Here is an 18459-nt window from a genome sequence, read left to right as displayed (position 1 = left end):
GATTAAGATTATAACATAATAGTGACTGCTGTGCCAATATTTTTTATAATTCTTAACTGTTTGTGTCTGTCTATTTTGCTCACATATTGTTGCTTATATATAATGGAAAAAAAAGATATAATGGAATTCTAGGCGACTGTCTTACAAATGAAAGGTTGAATTGAAAAGGTATAAACCCAGGTTTAATCTATAATTTTCTACACGTTAAATGCATGTACCACTTAAAAAATATGACAGTTGTTTTCCAGTCGTTTGATGTGTATGAGCTTTTGATTTCGTCATTTGATAAGCCTATATGGGACTTTCCGTTTTGAATTTTTCGTATAGTTCTGTACTTATGTGATTTTACTATTGATTAAGTAGATCATTTGAATAAGAATAACATTTCTAACCGGTTTACTTATGAATTTTGTTAAGGTATGAATATTGTTTTTGCTATCAATGAATTAATAAGCAACTAAATATTAAAACTGCATACTAGTATATACACATATGTATGTCCAAGGTTCTACAATCTGTCGATACCTATAGTTTGACTGAACTGCGCAAGGCCATGTTTTCTTTGACTATTAATGATGTCTGTACACTTGTTTGTTAGGTGTTTTTTTTTAAGTTGGATGTGTACAGATTGGCATTTTAGTTTTGGATAAATGATTTTATAAGTCAGGTGTTAATGGCTTGGAACTAGCTTTGATTAACTGCGATCTGTTCTGTGTCTTTCGTGTATTCGTTTGTTTTGTTTTGCTTTGTTTACCATTTAGTTTTCGTTTATTATTTAGTAAATAAATCAGGCCTTTAATAGGTTAGTGTGGTTTGTTTTTGCTCAGCGATGAAGGCTGTAAGGTTACCTATAATTGCTAACATCATGTGTCATTTTGGTTTCTGTTAGAGAGCTGTCTCGTTGACAATCATAACATGCACATCTTATTTTTGTATTGTGTTTTTGCAGGTATCGATCCATAAAATTAATTAATAGTGTTTATAATTAATGTTTCCCGGGTGTTGACTGCATGAAGATCATAAAACTAGCTATATAGACACCATATTTGGGTATACGCAGGTGTTATACCAATTAAGTTATAAAATTAGTTATCCATGACTCTAATCATTCTGTAAAAGGGGGAAAAGTCTGAAAAATTGTACCATGAAATTTAATGAGATACAGTCGCAATTCCTCAATCAAATGTCTTTATCTACAATTGAATCTATTAGTTATTAAAAAGACCTACACGCATGGTATCGCTAATCTAGGATCTCAGGAAGACATCAATAACCTTTAAGCATCGAATCAAAGCTTTCCCTTAAAACGTATCGGTGTTTCAACTATAACTATCCAAATAAAATTTCGGGTGAGACGGCGAAATATTTCACACCGTGAAACACTGCACACTGACACTGTCAACGAGTAAACTACATAACAAAAGTGAGACTAGCAATATTGAATCTACACTCACCATTCTTGCTCAATGCGCAAAGGTGACAAATCGTCGACTTAGAAAAGGTGCAAAGAATATATAGCGAGGCACTCTTTGTCGCCAAAGTGTTGACCAACGTATTAACAACACCAGGTTAACCAATGCCTACTCGTTGTACTGTTATTTAAACTATTGCCATGATGTGTTTATTGCAAAATGATATCTTTTTAAACGAATTATCAGTTATAAAATTATGTCATAAAAAAAGTAGCGGAGTTACGCATTTCTGTGAGCCCTCCTCCTGGGACATTCAGTGATGTAACGACAAGCATAAGAATTATCTGCAACGATCAGTTTAAAATGATTTGACTCGAAATATTGACACGAAGCACGTACATTAAAACCCTGCACAGAAAGACAATAAGAATCACATCATGGTTCTGATCTTAGAGTACGTATTATCAATTGTGTAATATCAATACGTACACGTCCTACAAATTTAGTGTAAACCGAGTTCGAGAAAAGAACGACCTCAGTGTAAATTACAAAAATAAAAGTATCAACAGGATTTAGTGTCCAAAAGGCTTTACATCAACATTAGTGATGTTTAATTCTATCATGAATAGACTGAAATCAATATCAATAACTAAAAAGACAACATTCAAAGATCTTTACATGTTCTCATAGTGATACTGTAACAAAGGATTTGTATTTTAGTAGATCTAACTATACAAATCCTTGCTGTAACCTTTAAGAACAAGTTTATTTAATCATTTAATTTACTCTGATCGTTTCTATTCTAGGTTTCTAATATACACTACAGATAAAACTAAATTTCCAAATAAAATATTTGAATTTTTTTTTTAGTTAAGGTTTCATTAAAAGGTCACATTCCGACGGTCCGAGTTTTCTCTCTAACGTGCAAGTCATTATTCGGAAGAAGAAACCTTCAAAGTCGGTTAAATTCATTTGGATCATGTAAATCAATAGCTGTAAAAGTTGTAAATGTCATTCTCTCCCAAGTTGTTCAACAACAGCTTGTTTAATAACAGAAAGACGTTTTTTTAAGTTTATAAAATTGATTTACAAGTTGCAAATCAATTCAAACCAGAGTTAATATTCAATAACCTTTTTAAAACATGTTTATTATGGTAGGGCAAGATTGAAGTAATACACATTTTGAAACGTGAAAGTTCAAACGACCATTCAAAGTTTATCAATAATTTACTTTAAACATTAAAAAAGTTTGTTTAAAATCTTACAAATCTGAATAAAGGCCGCTTTATATAAAAATAATGATAAATTTTACAAATCTGAATAAAGGGCTTTATATAAAAACAATAATAATATTACAATTTATCTATATAAAGAGGCCTAATACGGGTGGCTCATGTTACAAAATCTCAATATTAATTGGTCTGAATAAGATCTAATAATGTTACAAAATATAGGACAAACTACAGAAGGGACGAATGTAGCAGATTATCGCACCCGAAAACTGATGACGTAGTACCCATACAGGTTGCAAACTGTGAACATTTATGTCTGCTTAAAAAAATAATGGGACACATAAGTTGAACTATCAATCAATCATTATTTGTTTGACAAATGCCATTGGTTGGAAATTTGTTTCCGTCACATGTGAATCCAAATGACTGCACTATCTAAGTTTGATAAGTCAGGGGGCAGCATGAACGCGACATTGCTGCAAAAACTGTTTACATTCCCAAACTTGGTCCATGCAGTAGCAGGTGCAGCCGTAAGTGTTTGTGCCAAAAAATGCAATATAAGTATATAACTATTTGAAGAATAAGAAACAAAACATGTCATTGTTGATGTATTGCAGTTTGTAAATGAATATGGAATAGTGGACCTTTTTCAGGACTTGACACTTTCTCAGTTTCTGAATCAAGTATTTGTAATTGTATAAGATTTCCCCCTGAAGGCTCTAAATGGACATTTTGAAAGAGCGATTTTGTCCATTATAATTTTTATAAACAAAACAATCACTTTTACAATGGCTTTAAGCTTGTACAGCCAAAAAACAAACGATAATGAAATAATCTTATTAAGCGCCAAAAGTAATTTATTTCTTCATTTCAACCTGGGACTATTATACCATGTTATAGGGTATCAGGTTCGTTCGCGCCCAATACACTTTCCCACCCTACACGTTCGCGCCCAATTTTAATTCAACTTCCAGTTGAATAAATGGAAAATCATGATTGTTGTTATAAATACATTGTAGCTTATGTGGTTATGTGTAAGTAAAACATTCAAGATTTTAAATGAAAAACACAAAAGATAATTGTTTTTAAAAGCTTGGTCTGACTCTGATTGATCTGAAACAATAAAATATAGCAATACACTATTATAACCAAAACATGATAAAATTTGTTCAACACACAAAAAAAACGTTGACAGAATCCCACTTTATTTAGAAAGGATTATCTTTTTTTAACAATACACTATCCAAAACATGATTAAGATTTATTCAACACAACAAAAAAAATGCTGTCTCACTTTATTTTGAGGCAATGACAATAAATATATTAAAGAATACACTTGCCAAAACTTGATTACAAAGCTACATTGGGCGCGAACATGTATGGTGCGATTCATGTTAAAGTCCCCGTTTCAACAATTTCAACTTTATTAGGGCTTATACTGTGGATGGAAAATAAAAAGGTTCACTCAGAATTTCTAAATTTGTGCATTTCCCCCCTTGACCATAAAGTAACATAAATATGAGTTTGGGTTTTATGAAAATAAAAATAATATCTTTCTGGTATCAAATATTGGGAATTAGAGTCGACTCTCCTTTAGTCCTTATAAGGTTTAAGTTTAGCAAAGTTTTATCCATAACAAAATAATAAACATTGTATTTGTAAATAAACAGTTCCTTATATGTGACAGGTGTGACCTGTGAAATAGGAAGAGGTCTGTTAGCTAGCTTTGTGAAACTGTCTTACAACTTGAACCTCAATATGCCTTAACTTACAAATTGTAAAATCTTATTACCATACCAGAACAATAATGTATAAAAAAAGAAGATGTAGTATGATTGCAAATGAGCCAATTCTCCACAAGATACCAAATGACACAGAAATTAACAGGTATGCAATGTAGGTCACTGTATGGTCTTCAGCAATGAGCTATTCCAATATTGCAACAATGCATAGTCAGCAATAGAAGGCCCTGAAATCACAAATGTGAAACAATTTATACAATAGAAACTAACTCCTTAATTTATGTACAAAAAATAAAATGAACAAAAACATATGTAACACAGCTTATGTTATAATATGTTTTTTTCCCCCAGGGTAGTGTATTTGCCATGTTTGTGTTCTATCCGTTGGATACAGCCAGAACTAGATTACAAGGTATGATCATGAGCAACAAACAAAATAAATGAGGCCTAAATTAATATATTGTTTGTTTCCTCAATCCCGAACCTGCCAAGCCATAAATGATATAATAATTTTATTTTTCTAAAAAGCTTGAACAATATCGTACAATCCGGCGAGCCAGGAAATTGGAAATGAATAAAATAATATTTGACTTAGTTATGACAATAAAATTTTATGAGTAGCACTGTTTTTGCAGGGTCGATCGGGATTGGGGAAACAAACAATATTTTATTTTAAGCCTGAAAAGGTATATATTGTATGGTATGGTAACCACTTTTTTAGCAAATTTGTTCGTAAGCCAGGCCTGAGCAAAAACACATAATTTATCTTTTGAATTACATGTACACCTTCAGATGTTATCAAGACATTAAGATACAGTTATATTTTTTGATTTCATGGTTAGATAAGAATTCAAAATTGTTCAAAGTCTGTAAAGACCTCAATTTTTGCAGCTTGTCAATAATATTCACTCATAAGCCAGGCCTGACCCTAAAAGTTATTTTGCCAAAAGATATGTCTTATGCAAAGTTGTTAATGTCAAATGGTAACATATTTTGGGGTTAAGGCTTAAACCCCTTTAGCTCATATTTAATTTTAACCCATTATTTAAATGACTTTTTTGTCAAACATCAATTTCAACATGTTGATAACATCACAACTGATATTTCTATACTAAAAATTACAGATTATATAATAAATTACATATTTAAATTTGGCTTTACCTTTTTGCAGTATTAGAGGCCAAGCAATGTTTCTTATACCTCTTACTTTAAGTTTAAGGTTTATATATTACAAATTTGTTCCCTTTAAGTGAAGTGAATCGGGCAAAATGATCTGTTTAAGGTTTATATATTACAAATTTGTTCCCTTTAAGTGAAGTGAATCGGGTAATATGATCTGCAATATTCTTGAGGACAAATTCTTCTTTTATTTCTTTGTGCATGCAGATTTTACACTGTTAGTTGTAACTTAAAGTATGAAAATAACCTAAAGATCAAGTAATTTACTGACTAAATTGGCTTGTGAATTATGGTTACATCTTCGTGGTTCCTATAGATCAATAGTTGATATCGAAAAATTGATATTTCAAACAAATACATGTTGAATGTATAGTAAATATTACCTGCCATCCTATGAGGTGCAATGTAATGTGATGAATTTTTTCACTTTATTCTACATGTAAGAAAAACTTCAGTTAACTATATAGATAAAGGAAGATGTGGTATGTGCCAATGAGACAACTCTCCATCCAAGTCACAATTTATAAACGTAATCCATTATAGGTCAATGTACGGCCTTCAACACAGAGCCTAGGCTCACACTAAACAGCAAGCTATAAAGGGGCCCCAAAAAATGTAAAAGTGTAAAACCATTCAAATAGGAAAACCAACGGTCTAATCTATATAAAAACCAAGAAATAAGAAACACTTATGAACCACATAAACAGACGACAACCACTGAACATCAGATGCCTGCATTAGGACAGGTGCAAACAATTGCAGCGGGATTAAATGTTTTAATGGTACAAAACCTTCTCCCTTTTTTCTGAAACAGTAGTATAATAGAAAGACACACTATAAAACACTTAAAATCTTTTGTAGTGGATGACAAAAGAAAAGCAAAGCATTCACCTCTAGTGATGGCAGAAATTGCAAAGGAAGAAGGCTTGTATGTATAAATGAAAAGTTGTATGAATTTTTGGTATGCTGATTTTCTTATCTTTGGCAGAAAAAGAAACATATTATTTAATGAGAAATGTAAAAGATGCATGTTTGACTTAATTTCTTAATGGAAGACAATACAATCAAGAAAAGGAAGTAATTGCTTTTCTAATCTATTTTAGTTGTACCTTCTAATAAATGAAAGTGAGAGTTGCTGTTCAATATCAGTAATTACTAAATTTGATTGATATAAGTCCCATAATAAACTCATGCATACATTATATGTCAGTCTGAGATTCTTGTATCTGTGCACTGAGCTTCATACATTTTTATGTTGGTTGAAGTACTTTTCAACACACATATAATTATAAATTTGCTATAACCACCATATTTGACAACTACAACTATAAACAGAACATTTGACCTTTAATTTTTTAGGATATTTTTCACCTGAGATTTATCATTTTTATAAACATGTCATCAGAAGGTCAAGGATTTCACACTTACCTGAATGTATTAATTTGTGGAAGCAATAAATAATAAAAAAAAAAAGATACATTATTTATAGGATTTACCACTGCATTGAGTCCAAAATTTCACGTGTCAAACTGAATTTTTACACAGTGTAAAAAAACATCTGGTAAATGAATGCTGTTCTTGACAACCTAATATCTGTATGTTAGTAGTTTTGGTTATTTTCTAACTTTTAATATGAAATTAAAATAATAAAAAAAGATGTTTTTGTCAATCAGTCAGGGGTGCTACTGAAACAAGTGATTTCAGAATCACTTTTTCAAGTGATTTTGGCTGTGAAATATTAAAAACAAATCTATAGATAGACACAGACTTTTTAAAATCACTGTAACAAGTAATTTGAGAAGATATTTTTCTTACAAGCTTGATTTTTTTATTGGTAAAAAGACAAGAATTCCATTGAAAAAACAACAATGTACATCTAGAAATTGTATTTTGCTTGATTAGCCTGTCAGTTTTTACAATTTATTTAAAATATGCATTTTCTGAAATAATTTGTAGATCAGGACATAACCTTGAAGTATATCATTCTAACTCTAAAGAAAAACAATCAGGTTACCTAATATTGTTGACCTTTGTCTGATAGTCAGAGTAGTTAATGAATATTTGATTACAGAACAATTCCGAAGGGTACTTTTAAAAGCTTTAGGCACTAACTTACTGCTCAAGTGCACTGGTGAAGTTAATATCCATAGAAAAAGGGATAATTGATCTATATAGGAAAATTAAAGAAAAGTTTGTGAAAATATGGAAAATCAATGAAATTAGCATTTGAAGATCAAAGGAAACACCAAAATCACTTAAATAGGTGATAACTGAATTTATCAAATCACTGAAATAGGTGATAATGAAATCACTTGTTTAAGTAGCACCCCTGACTGTCAATGTTAAACTTTATACATCTTGTTTCCAAAACTTTAACTAGGAAAAAGTTTGTTCTGTTACAATTATACCTTGTAACTATTGATTTATTATCCAGACTATCACTGTATAGAGGGTTGTTCCCTTTGCTCGTAACTATTGATTTATTTTCCAGACTATCACTGTTTAAAGGATTGGTTCCTGTGCTTGTAACTATTGATTTATTTTTCAGACTATCCCTATATAGAGGGTTGTTCCCTTTGCTCATAACTATTGATTTATTTTCCAGACTATCACTGTATAGAGGGTTGTTTCCTGTGCTTGTAACTATTGATTTATTTTCCAGACTATCACTGTATAGAGGGTTGTTTCCTGTGCTTGTAACTATTGATTTATTTTCCAGACTATCCCTATATAGAGGGTTGTTTCCTGTGCTTGTAACTATTGATTTATTTTCCAGACTATCACTGTATAGAGGGTTGTTTCCTGTGCTTGTAACCTCTGATTTATTTTCCAGACTATCACTGTATAGAGGGTTGTTTCCTGTGCCTGTAACTACTGATTTATTTTCCAGACTATCACTGTATAGAGGGTTGTTTCCTGTGCTTGTAACCTCTGATTTATTTTCCAGACTATCACTGTATAGAGGGTTGTTTCCTGTGCCTGTAACTACTGATTTATTTTCCAGACTATCACTGTATAGAGGGTTGTTTCCTGTGCTTGTAACTTTGTGTTGCTCAAACTTTGTTTACTTCTACACCTATAATGGATTGAAGACAACATACCTTAGTGACATAGACAAGGAGACACCAATAAAAGATCTCACCTTTGCATTTGTAGCAGGTAAACCATCAAAAATGCAACAAAATTATATTTATTTCAATGATTTGATAGTACAATACACATGCAAGTTGCAAAACAATAACTTTGTATGCACATCATAAGGCAAGCACAACAAAAAACAAAATTGTTTATTTCATTGATTTGATTGGACAAATACACATATAAGTTTTTGTCTTGCCTTGACAGAGTCAAAAAGCGAGACATAGGTATGCTGTTTCCGGCGTCAGCGGCGTTTACACTGTCAACAATGTATTAGTTTGTGATTAGGTCTAGTTTATGGTGAACCACAAGTAGATGTCAATCATATTTGGTATGCAGTTGTATAAGCTTTGGCACATCTCTTTTCCATGGAGATTATTTGTCCCTGCCCCCTCAGTAATGGTCAATTGACTGAAACTTTTGCTTATTTTGATATATATTAGTTTGTGATTAGGTCTAGTTAGTACTAGTTTATGGTGAACCACAAGTAGTTGGTCAATCATATTTGGTATGCAGTTGTATAAGTATTGGCATATCTCATTTCCATGGAGATAATTTGGCTCCGCCCCTTAGTCATGGTCTATTGACTATTTTGCTTATTTTACATGTATTAGTTTGTGATTAGGTTAGTTCAAGGTGAACCATTAGTGGCAGGCCAATGTTATTTGGTATTCAGTTGTACAAGCATTCACACATCACATTTCCATGGAGAATATTTGGCCTTACCCCTCACTCACAGTCTTTGAAACTTATCCTAGTTTACATGTTTTAGTTTGTGATTAGATCAGTTTAAGATGAACCTCTAATGTTAAGTCAATGCTATTTGGTATGTAAATTTATTGGCATTTGCAAGTATCATGCATTTCCATGGAGATTATATAGCCCCAACCCCTCTTCATGGTTCAATGACTTAAAACTTTTACATAGTTTACAAGTTAATGTTTGTATTTGGGTTTGGGAACGACTTATAATAAGTCAATTTTATTTGGTATGCAGTTGTATTAGCATTGGCACATCTCATTTACTTGGAGATTGTTTAGCCATGTAACTGAGTCATGGTTCATTGACTTTGAATATTTGCATAACTTGTGTAAGATGAAGTATTGCTATTTTGATTTCAACATTTGCATAATCAAAATTACAAAAAGGCGAGACATATCTCTGTGATAACAGTTTATGTAAAATTTACTTTGTAAAAGTACATTGAAGAAGATGTTGTAACCTTGAAACCAAAACATTATGGTTATCAGATAGGGCAATTGAATCATTACTACTTTTGTCTAGCCTTTAACCAATAATGCAGAATTGAGGACAAATTATGGTAATCACTGTCAAAGCCTAAACCTTGTTATATAAGGCTTTATATTTCAGAAGGCAGACAACCTTAACATACAAATTGGCTTATGTAAATTTCTCAGAAATAGACCATACTACTTAAGGTTCTGGAATAGTAATTATACATGAAATCCAATTTTAACTGGATTGTAAATAACGATGACTACAGATTTATTTTCTTCTGAATATCAAGTGACATTAAATCATTATACTTATGATTATATATTTATAAAAAGTGTTTTAATCCAAAAAAGAAATGAACTGGCTATACTTTTTTTAACTGTTTTAAATCACTCAATACATAAGGCAATCAAGGTAATCAGTTGGGAATCAATGACATTTTGACATTGAACTACATGAAACTTTTAATATTGGGGAAAATTGTTTTACTTAAGGAGTGACTATGCATGTACAACCTAAAATTCAACCAAAAACTACGAAACTTATGCACAATCCTTACTTAGTTAATACCACAAAACACAGATCAAGTTTGAATTTAGGTGGCGTCAATTTTACCATTCTGGAGTTGTGACCCTTTTCAAATGAAAAAAATTGCTGAATTTTTTGTTTTCAATTGCCCATAGACATAATTAAGTCATGTGACTGTGACTTCATCAACGTTTTTCATGGTATTTTATGGCTTAAATTGAAATTTAGAATTAAATTATAAGAAATGACTGTAATATTTTTTCTGTCTATTGGAAATGACAAAAAATTTGGTGCAGGTGCACACTGTTAAATAACCCGCTACACACATTATTCAGTGTGCACCACATTTTTTATGTTATTTCTGCATAGACAGAAAAAATATTACAGTCATTCCTTAAATGATGTAAATTCGCAAATTCAATCATGCATTATTTTATTTAAATTTTAATTTATACATTTTCGAAGCTTTGATGCATATTTTTTTGTTATATGCATTAGAAAAGAAACAACTGTTATATATTTATTTTTAATCTTAATTTTTCTGCAAATCCTGAAATCCCTACAAGCATGTGTATTGTGTAGATGACGAAAGAAGTTTCAGAAACATGGTTGATCGAAGTGTATTTACAAAGAGAAAAATTTAAATTGACCAATCCAATTCAAGTATTTATAGATATGTATATAAGAATTATTTATTAATATGTGAGCTAAGATTATTTAAAGATACATTTATGATGATTTTGTTTCAGGTGTGATAAATGTATTGGTGACCACACCATTATGGGTTGTTAATACCAGACTAAAACTTCAAGGTGCCAACTTCCATACAGATGAACATAAAGAGGCCAAAGTTCCCAGGTATAGAGGGCTAATAGGTAAAGTCATATTATTTCTGTATAATTCACTTACATTATTATATGAACAAACAAAAAATTGCACATCAATGATTACTTCTAGTGAAATGTTTTGTCGCATTAGGTCAGAAGCATTGAGCTGATAAATAACTAGTGAGCAAAAACTTGCAGTACTTCAATTTTTATTTAGCATGTATATGTAGGATTCACATTCATGGGTTCTAAAACATTTCAAATCTTTGATAAATATGATGTCATGCCATCCTAAATCTATGGCAGATTTTTTAGAATCCAAATCTGTGGCAATTTTTCTAATTTCCTAATCTATGGCAGGTTTTTTTAAGAATCCAAATCTGTGGCAAATTTTCTAATTTCTTATCTATTGCAGATTTTTTTAGAATCCAAATCTGTGGCAAATTTTCTTATTTCATAATCTGTAGGAGATTTTTTTAGAATCCAAATCTGTGGCAAATTTTCTAATTTCATAATCTATGGCAAATTTTTTTGGAATCCAAATCTGTGGCAAATTTTCTAATTTCATAATCTATGGCAGATTTTCTAAATGTGGAAGTGATATACACTAATACAGACTTCAGGAGTGTTTTAATCAACTAGTCATAAATAATTTGCCAGCCATAGACACTTTAATATTAATTATAAATACTCTTCTGAAATATCTGCTACTAAAGAACAGCTGTGCCTTTATTAATGACTATATTATGATGGTACAGCATATATATAAAGTGACAACATAATTTGACAATATTTAATTGTAAAGCTATAGCTTAAATGTTTTTCCCAGGAAAATGACTCTGTTTCAAAATCTACCATAGATTTTTAGAAAACAAAAAACTGGTTTATGATTTGTAACTTTGGCATTTGTGATGTCATATTTAGAAATCTGCCATAGATCTGAAAACAGTTATAGATTTGAGCATTGCATATTGATATATAAGTAAAAGACCAAAGGAAAATGATGTGAACAACTACCATGTCACCATACAGCCTTCAACAATGAGGAAAAACCCCATATAGTAAACCAAGCTACAAGTATGTATGTAAAAATTCTTAAACAAAGTAAAAGAGAAACCTATATACATTGATTGCAGTCATTCAAATGTCACTAGACACAGACATAGTGTACTAGGTGAGTTTAATAATGGTCAAAAGAACATCACCGTCTACAATTGGAAAATAACAATAAGAAAAATGATCTCTCTTTATATCTATACAAGATATGTCAATAGTGTTATTAGAAAATTCCTGGTTATGTACTTGTTCCTACAAAATATACATATTCTTCTTTTTGTAGATGCCTTGTTAAAAGTAGCTAGACATGAAGGAATTGCAGCTCTATGGAATGGAACACTGCCATCTGTTGTACTGGCATCAAATCCTTCAGTACAGTTCATGGTTTACGAGGCAGTAAAAAGATACTTTCAATCATTGCTTAAAACAAAGGTAATAATGTTAGTTTTCACTTTCCTAATTATAAGCAAATAACCAGGAGATTTAAATTTTAGATTCAGCAGGCACTTGTATGGAAAGTCCCTGGATTTAAATACATTTTGTATTAGTACTGTGTATTCATTATTATTCCTGTTTTTTGTTGATTTTGTGGGAACAGGTGAACCAAGAATTTAAATGTTCAATGAATTACCAATTTTCTATTGCCTTCTATAAGATTGGCAAAACAACAAAATTAAATATCCACCAAGATGTAAGTTTTCCTCAATCCACGAAAAAAAAAAATGAATACACAGTAGTTAAAGTCTGAATAAGACATCAGGTATATTTTTTTGTTAAAAATTACATACTCTGAAAGGAAAAGGGAATTTAGAACAAAGTTGTGATTACTATAATATCTGTAAATACTAAAAGTCAGCTTTTAAAAATAAGTTTTTCACAATTCATGACATAATTAATGACAGAAGCAATGTGATGATAATCTATTATTTAGGTCTTGAAAAAATTATACTTTTGCAGCTTTGCATATTTCTCAAATTTTTATTGCAAACCTTGAATGAAAAGTTTCAAATATGTTTTCTCAAATATTAGCTGAAAATAACTGAACTTTTAGCTTTACTTTGAAAAATAAAAGTTATATATGATTTGTGAGGGACTGTTTTTAAAACAAATTAAAGGACTGAACAGTTCCTTAACAGTGATTGAAATTTAAATTTCAGGAGCTAAGTGGTTTTCTTTATTTCATCATTGGTGCAATTGCAAAGACAGTAGCAACAGTTGTAACCTATCCTCTACAGGTTGTTCAGTCAAGATTGAGGGTAAGTATGAAAATACTACATTTTGTATGATGGCCAATGAGAAGACTATCTGCTACAGTTCAAATTATGAAGTTATAAGCCATTAAATATAAAAATAAAAGATGTGGTATGATTGCCAATGAGACAACTCTCCACAAGAGACCACTCTCCACAAGAGACCACATTGACACAGAAATTAAAAACTATAGGTCATCCTATTGCCTTCAACAATGAGTAAAATCAATTCTGCATATTCAGATATAAAAGGCTCTGAAATGTGTACGAGTTTAAAACATTTCAAACCAGAAAACTGACTGGCTTATTTATAAACATATTAATAAGTGGAAAAAAATATGATACATACCATAATCGGTCTTGTATAGTTCACACTGTTACTTACTCCCTCTCCCCCTAAAAACTTTTTGTAACTGTTGGAAAAGGTCAACACATTTTCAACCCTTTGAAATTACTAAAAGAAGCATTCAATACTTAGAAATATCCCGGTACATTTTTTCGCTTTGATCATGAACACATGATAGTCCATTTGCCAATTACTGATTTGATTCTGTTATAACACACTTTTTAAACAAATTACTTCCCTTTGTCAATCGTAGACTGGTTCCATACCACACAAAATTGGCTTTGGCCAATGCAAAGCACGATATATTGAAAGTGATGTATCAGCAGTTTAACTAATTTTTCATAAAAAATAATTTCTGATGTCAAAAGTAATGAGCTTAAGAACAAATTAATGTAATTAAAAGATTTGAAAACCTTAAAGATTACTCACATAACACACAGGTAAATTTGCTCTTGCTGCTAGTTCTCCATTTTAAACAAAAATTAATGTCCCTCATAAGGGAGACAACTAAAAAGAGGATCTCTAATTACAGGGTCAATTACGGGAATTGGCAAAGGCCTATTACTATTAAGTTTTTCTTTTTTTTTTTACTGTGCACTTTTTAGAGGAAACATGTCATCATGTATGTTACAATTCAGGCAACTCATTTTGAAATGAAGAATGTGAGAATGCTGTTAGCCAATTAAAATAACGTATAATAATGAAACATACATCTAATGTAATTATACACCTAATAATCAGATTAATATATAAAAGAGTTTTCTACGATTCTTATAACAGGCTGGACGTCATAAGAAATCAGAACAACAGGGAATTCTTCAGAATCTTGTTGATATTGTCAAGTAAGTACCACAGTGAAATTTAAATTATTATATGCCCCACTTATAGTAGAGGGGCATTATGTTTTCTGGTCTGTGCGTCCGTCCATTCGTCCCACTTCAGGTTAAAGTTTTTGGTCAAGATAGTTTTTGATGAAGTTGAAGTCCAATTAAATTGAAACTTAGTGCACATGTACCCTTTGATATGATCTTTCTAATTTTAATGCCAAATTAGAGTTTTTACCCCAATTTCATGGTCCACTGAACATAGAAAATGATAGTGCAAGTTTCAGGTTAAAGTTTTTGGTCAAGCTAGTTTTGGATGAAGCTTTAAAAGTACAATCAACTTAGTATACATGTTCCCTATTATAAAATGATCTTTCTAATTTTAATGCCAAATTAGAGTTTTTACCCCAATTTCATGGTCCATTAAACAAAAATGATAGTGCGAGTGGGGCATCCGTGTACTATGGACACATTCTTGTTTTGTTTTATTTCACTTAAAAGGTTTATTTAGGTTAGCATCATTCTCCTTTCAACAATTAAGGTAGTGTTGTCTGTTTGTCAATGCCTTGGTATTTCATCAAAATACTATGATGTAGAACTCATGTTTGCTTTTATGAATCTTATAAATCTTTTTGTTCCATAATGGTAGATAAGGGTGTCTTCCACCATTATGGATTATAAAATAGCAGGATAACAATCTGTCAAGATCCTTTTTGCTGAGTCTGAAGTATTTTGTAGCTAAAGTGAGAATTAAGTATGATTTTGGCCTTTTCCTCTTCATACTCTACAAAAAAAAATCATTTGTTTCTTTTCCTTGATCCTGTTTGCAATTATCATTTTCATGTAAGAAATATGTGTTTCGTATTTGTATTATCAATATTCTTTTTTTAAGGGACAATGGTGTATCAGCATTATATAAAGGAATGGAAGCTAAGTTAATACAGACAGTTTTGACAGCAGCTTTGATGTTCTTGACATATGAAAAGATTGCAGCATTTATATTCAGGACAATGGGGCATAACCCAAGTTAATATCTTAGAAATTATGTTAACATTGTATTTTATGGTGCTAAGTTTTAAGATTGCCAAAATTTATATAATTTGTTTTAATTTATACTGCGCCCATTTTATATCTTTTACATCTTATTAAAAATTTTAGATACATGTTGATCATTTTCTTTCTGATGTAAGCATTTTATAATGTTGATGGTCGCTAAATCATGTAAAAAAAAATTACTAAAAGATAATCAAGTTTTTATATATGATTATATATGATGGATCATGACTTAGTGAAAAAAAATTGTCACTGAATGGTTAAATAGACAGTCTAGAAGGTTTTTGAAATCATTACCAAAGAAGTATTTTGTTGTCATATTTTAATGACTTTTTAACACAACACCTTAGGTCTTTAAAACCCAACTGTTAAGGCAGGGATGCAATTCCATTCTGAATTTAATGCAAAAGTCTGTCTAAAAAAAATAAACAACATTCAATTTGAAAAATACCTTAGGTTTATGGTATATTTTATGGGAAGGATAAATGAATTTATAAATCTTATATCTGAATATTTTAGCTGAATTCAAGAGGAAGTGAAAGTTATTTTAAAATGATGATTTTTTTTCCCTGTATCTATTCCAAGTTCCAGATTTATCATAGTCTTACTGTGGATTCATTTATTTTCGTGGGTACCAATTTTCTCGGGTTGAGGAAAACGTGCATATTCGTGGATATTTAATTTCATGGTTTTGGAAAAGTATACATACATTCCTTGTAGAAATTTGTAATTTGTTGAATATTGAAATGCGTGGTTCCCCTGTGCCCACTAAAATTGATATCCAACGAATATTAATGAATCCACAGTAATTTTAGAATATAAATTTGGACAAAACTATGGTATCTGCTGTCTAACATGAAACAACTTGTTATTTTCTGAAAAACATTGTTTTAATTTTTTATTGTTGATGCATCTAGGTTGTTTATTAACTTTACTACTTTTATAGTAATCTGGAGAGTTTTTAATGTGAAATTTGTCTGAAAGGCAAATAAAATACCAGTGTAGAAATTGATGAGACATTATTCCAGTGTTATTGTATTGTATGTTATTGTTAATGATTTATTTAGGATGAAATTTTGAGAACAAATTTATATTTCATATTTGTTGTTGGAATAGTTCTATTGTTTGTTTTTGTGCATTCTAATATTATTGGATTAAAATAACCCATAGGTGAATGAAAAGGTTAAAACCATGTATTTTCCATGAAAATATTTATAACTATGCATGCATTCATTATTATTCTGACTTGGATTTCATTGGTAAAGATGAACAACAAAAACTTATAGCAGAATTTGTGTAAACCTCCAAACTGAATATCAATGAAAATTTATGCACATGAAAATCTGAATTGCCTTCTGTCCATCTTGTGCATGAACAAGTATTTTTACCTGCTAACTTTAAAATGTTCTAGACAATCTGAGAAACAAACACTCATTCAAGCAGAAGTTTGATTGCCAAAATAAATTTGTAAGCTGTATTTTTTTTCCACTATAAATGGATGAATTTTATAATAAAAAAAATAGAATAATTTTACTCAACAAACCTTTTTAATTTTGGATTTTACACAAGTTTGAACCCAGTGTAGGACTATTCATCTAATGAAACATTTGCTGTATTTTCATCACGAATTAGATTATGTATCATTTCAAGTTTTAAATTGGGATAAAAAAAAAAGTATCCCTCATTTGAAAAATAAATACTTATTTGGGCAACTATTCCCCATTTAAAGGTTTGTTCTCAAAATGTAAAATATCTTTAGAATTAGTGTTATTAAAAAAAAAAATCAAAAGTGCCATTTAATTGACAGTTTATATTGGATTTTCCATAACCACATTTGAATATATACAGAAAGGGGAGTAACTCTTGACATTTTAAGTTAATTTTAACATCTTTACATAGTGTAGCTTGTGTAAGTAATACCTGTTTTTCACCATAGTAAATTCTTGCACATTGTTTTGCTGCATTGATTTATTTAGATTTTTTTATGTTTACTTTTAAAAATTATATTTATACGTATCTAAATTTCTAATCTGTGTATTCATGTGGTTGCATGAATAGGTTTATTTGAACATAATTTCGAAATATCTCATGAAAAAAGTAAAACCTGTTACTTTCATAAAATTAGTTATGTTAAGAGTCTTCCTTGATTTAAAATGTGATCTTAATTAAATTTGTTATTCTCTTAAGTTTGTATGATTTTTGGACGCCAGTAAGTGAGTTTACAGGAGGTTTTATGGTTTACCTTGTCCATCTGCCCATCTGTCTATCCGTCTGTTGTTGACATGTCAGAGAGTAACTCAAAAATGCATTTACCAAATTGAATGAGCTACTGTTAGATTTTATAAATTTTAGATGTTACGTTTCAGAGTTATGAGGTTTTATTCCTTAGAAAAGATGGTATTTTCCAGTTTTTGGACAATAACTCAAAAAGGCTTTCACCAAGTTGCATGACATTGTGTTGAATGGTTTATACTTATTGGTGTGAGCTCCCTTACAATTTTTATGAATTTTAAATTTTTCGTTTTTCTAATTGGAGGGGTTTTATTCATTACAAATAAAGGGATTTTTTGTTCAAGTGGTTCAATGGTCAATGTTATCTTTAAACGCTTAAGTCTGTTTCTATGATCATATAAGTA

The 18459-nt window shown here is 30.5% G+C and overlaps 1 protein-coding gene across 1 annotated transcript; it reads left to right on the top strand.

The window, feature by feature from the left end:
- Positions 1-2920: 2920 nt before the first annotated feature.
- LOC134725818 (peroxisomal membrane protein PMP34-like) lies at positions 2921-17612 on the top strand. Its single transcript, XM_063590008.1, has 9 exons — positions 2921-3174; positions 4738-4798; positions 6427-6493; positions 8570-8724; positions 11217-11342; positions 12634-12782; positions 13508-13606; positions 14727-14788; positions 15663-17612. Exons 1-9 carry the CDS (start codon positions 3067-3069, stop codon positions 15799-15801), a joined length of 966 nt encoding a protein of 321 aa, XP_063446078.1. The 5' UTR covers positions 2921-3066; the 3' UTR covers positions 15802-17612.
- Positions 17613-18459: the final 847 nt, after the last annotated feature.

Source organism: Mytilus trossulus, chromosome 7 (assembly GCF_036588685.1).
Source record: "Mytilus trossulus isolate FHL-02 chromosome 7, PNRI_Mtr1.1.1.hap1, whole genome shotgun sequence".
In the NCBI taxonomy this organism is placed as follows: Eukaryota; Metazoa; Mollusca; class Bivalvia; order Mytilida; family Mytilidae; genus Mytilus; species Mytilus trossulus.
The sequence above is the reverse complement of the archived record's forward strand: the minus strand, read 5'-3'. Positions and strand labels throughout refer to the sequence as shown.

What these genes read in the sequence shown, in the direction of transcription:
- LOC134725818 (XM_063590008.1), top strand. Translation starts at nt 3,067, where the DNA reads ATGACTGCACTATCTAAGTTTGATAAGTCAGGGGGCAGCATGAACGCG. An exon ending in CACCTTTGCATTTGTAGCAG is followed by an intron (nt 8,725 to 11,216) that starts GTAAACCATCAA and finishes ATTTTGTTTCAG; the next exon opens with GTGTGATAAATGTATTGGTG. An exon ending in TTGTTCAGTCAAGATTGAGG is followed by an intron (nt 13,607 to 14,726) that starts GTAAGTATGAAA and finishes TTCTTATAACAG; the next exon opens with GCTGGACGTCATAAGAAATC.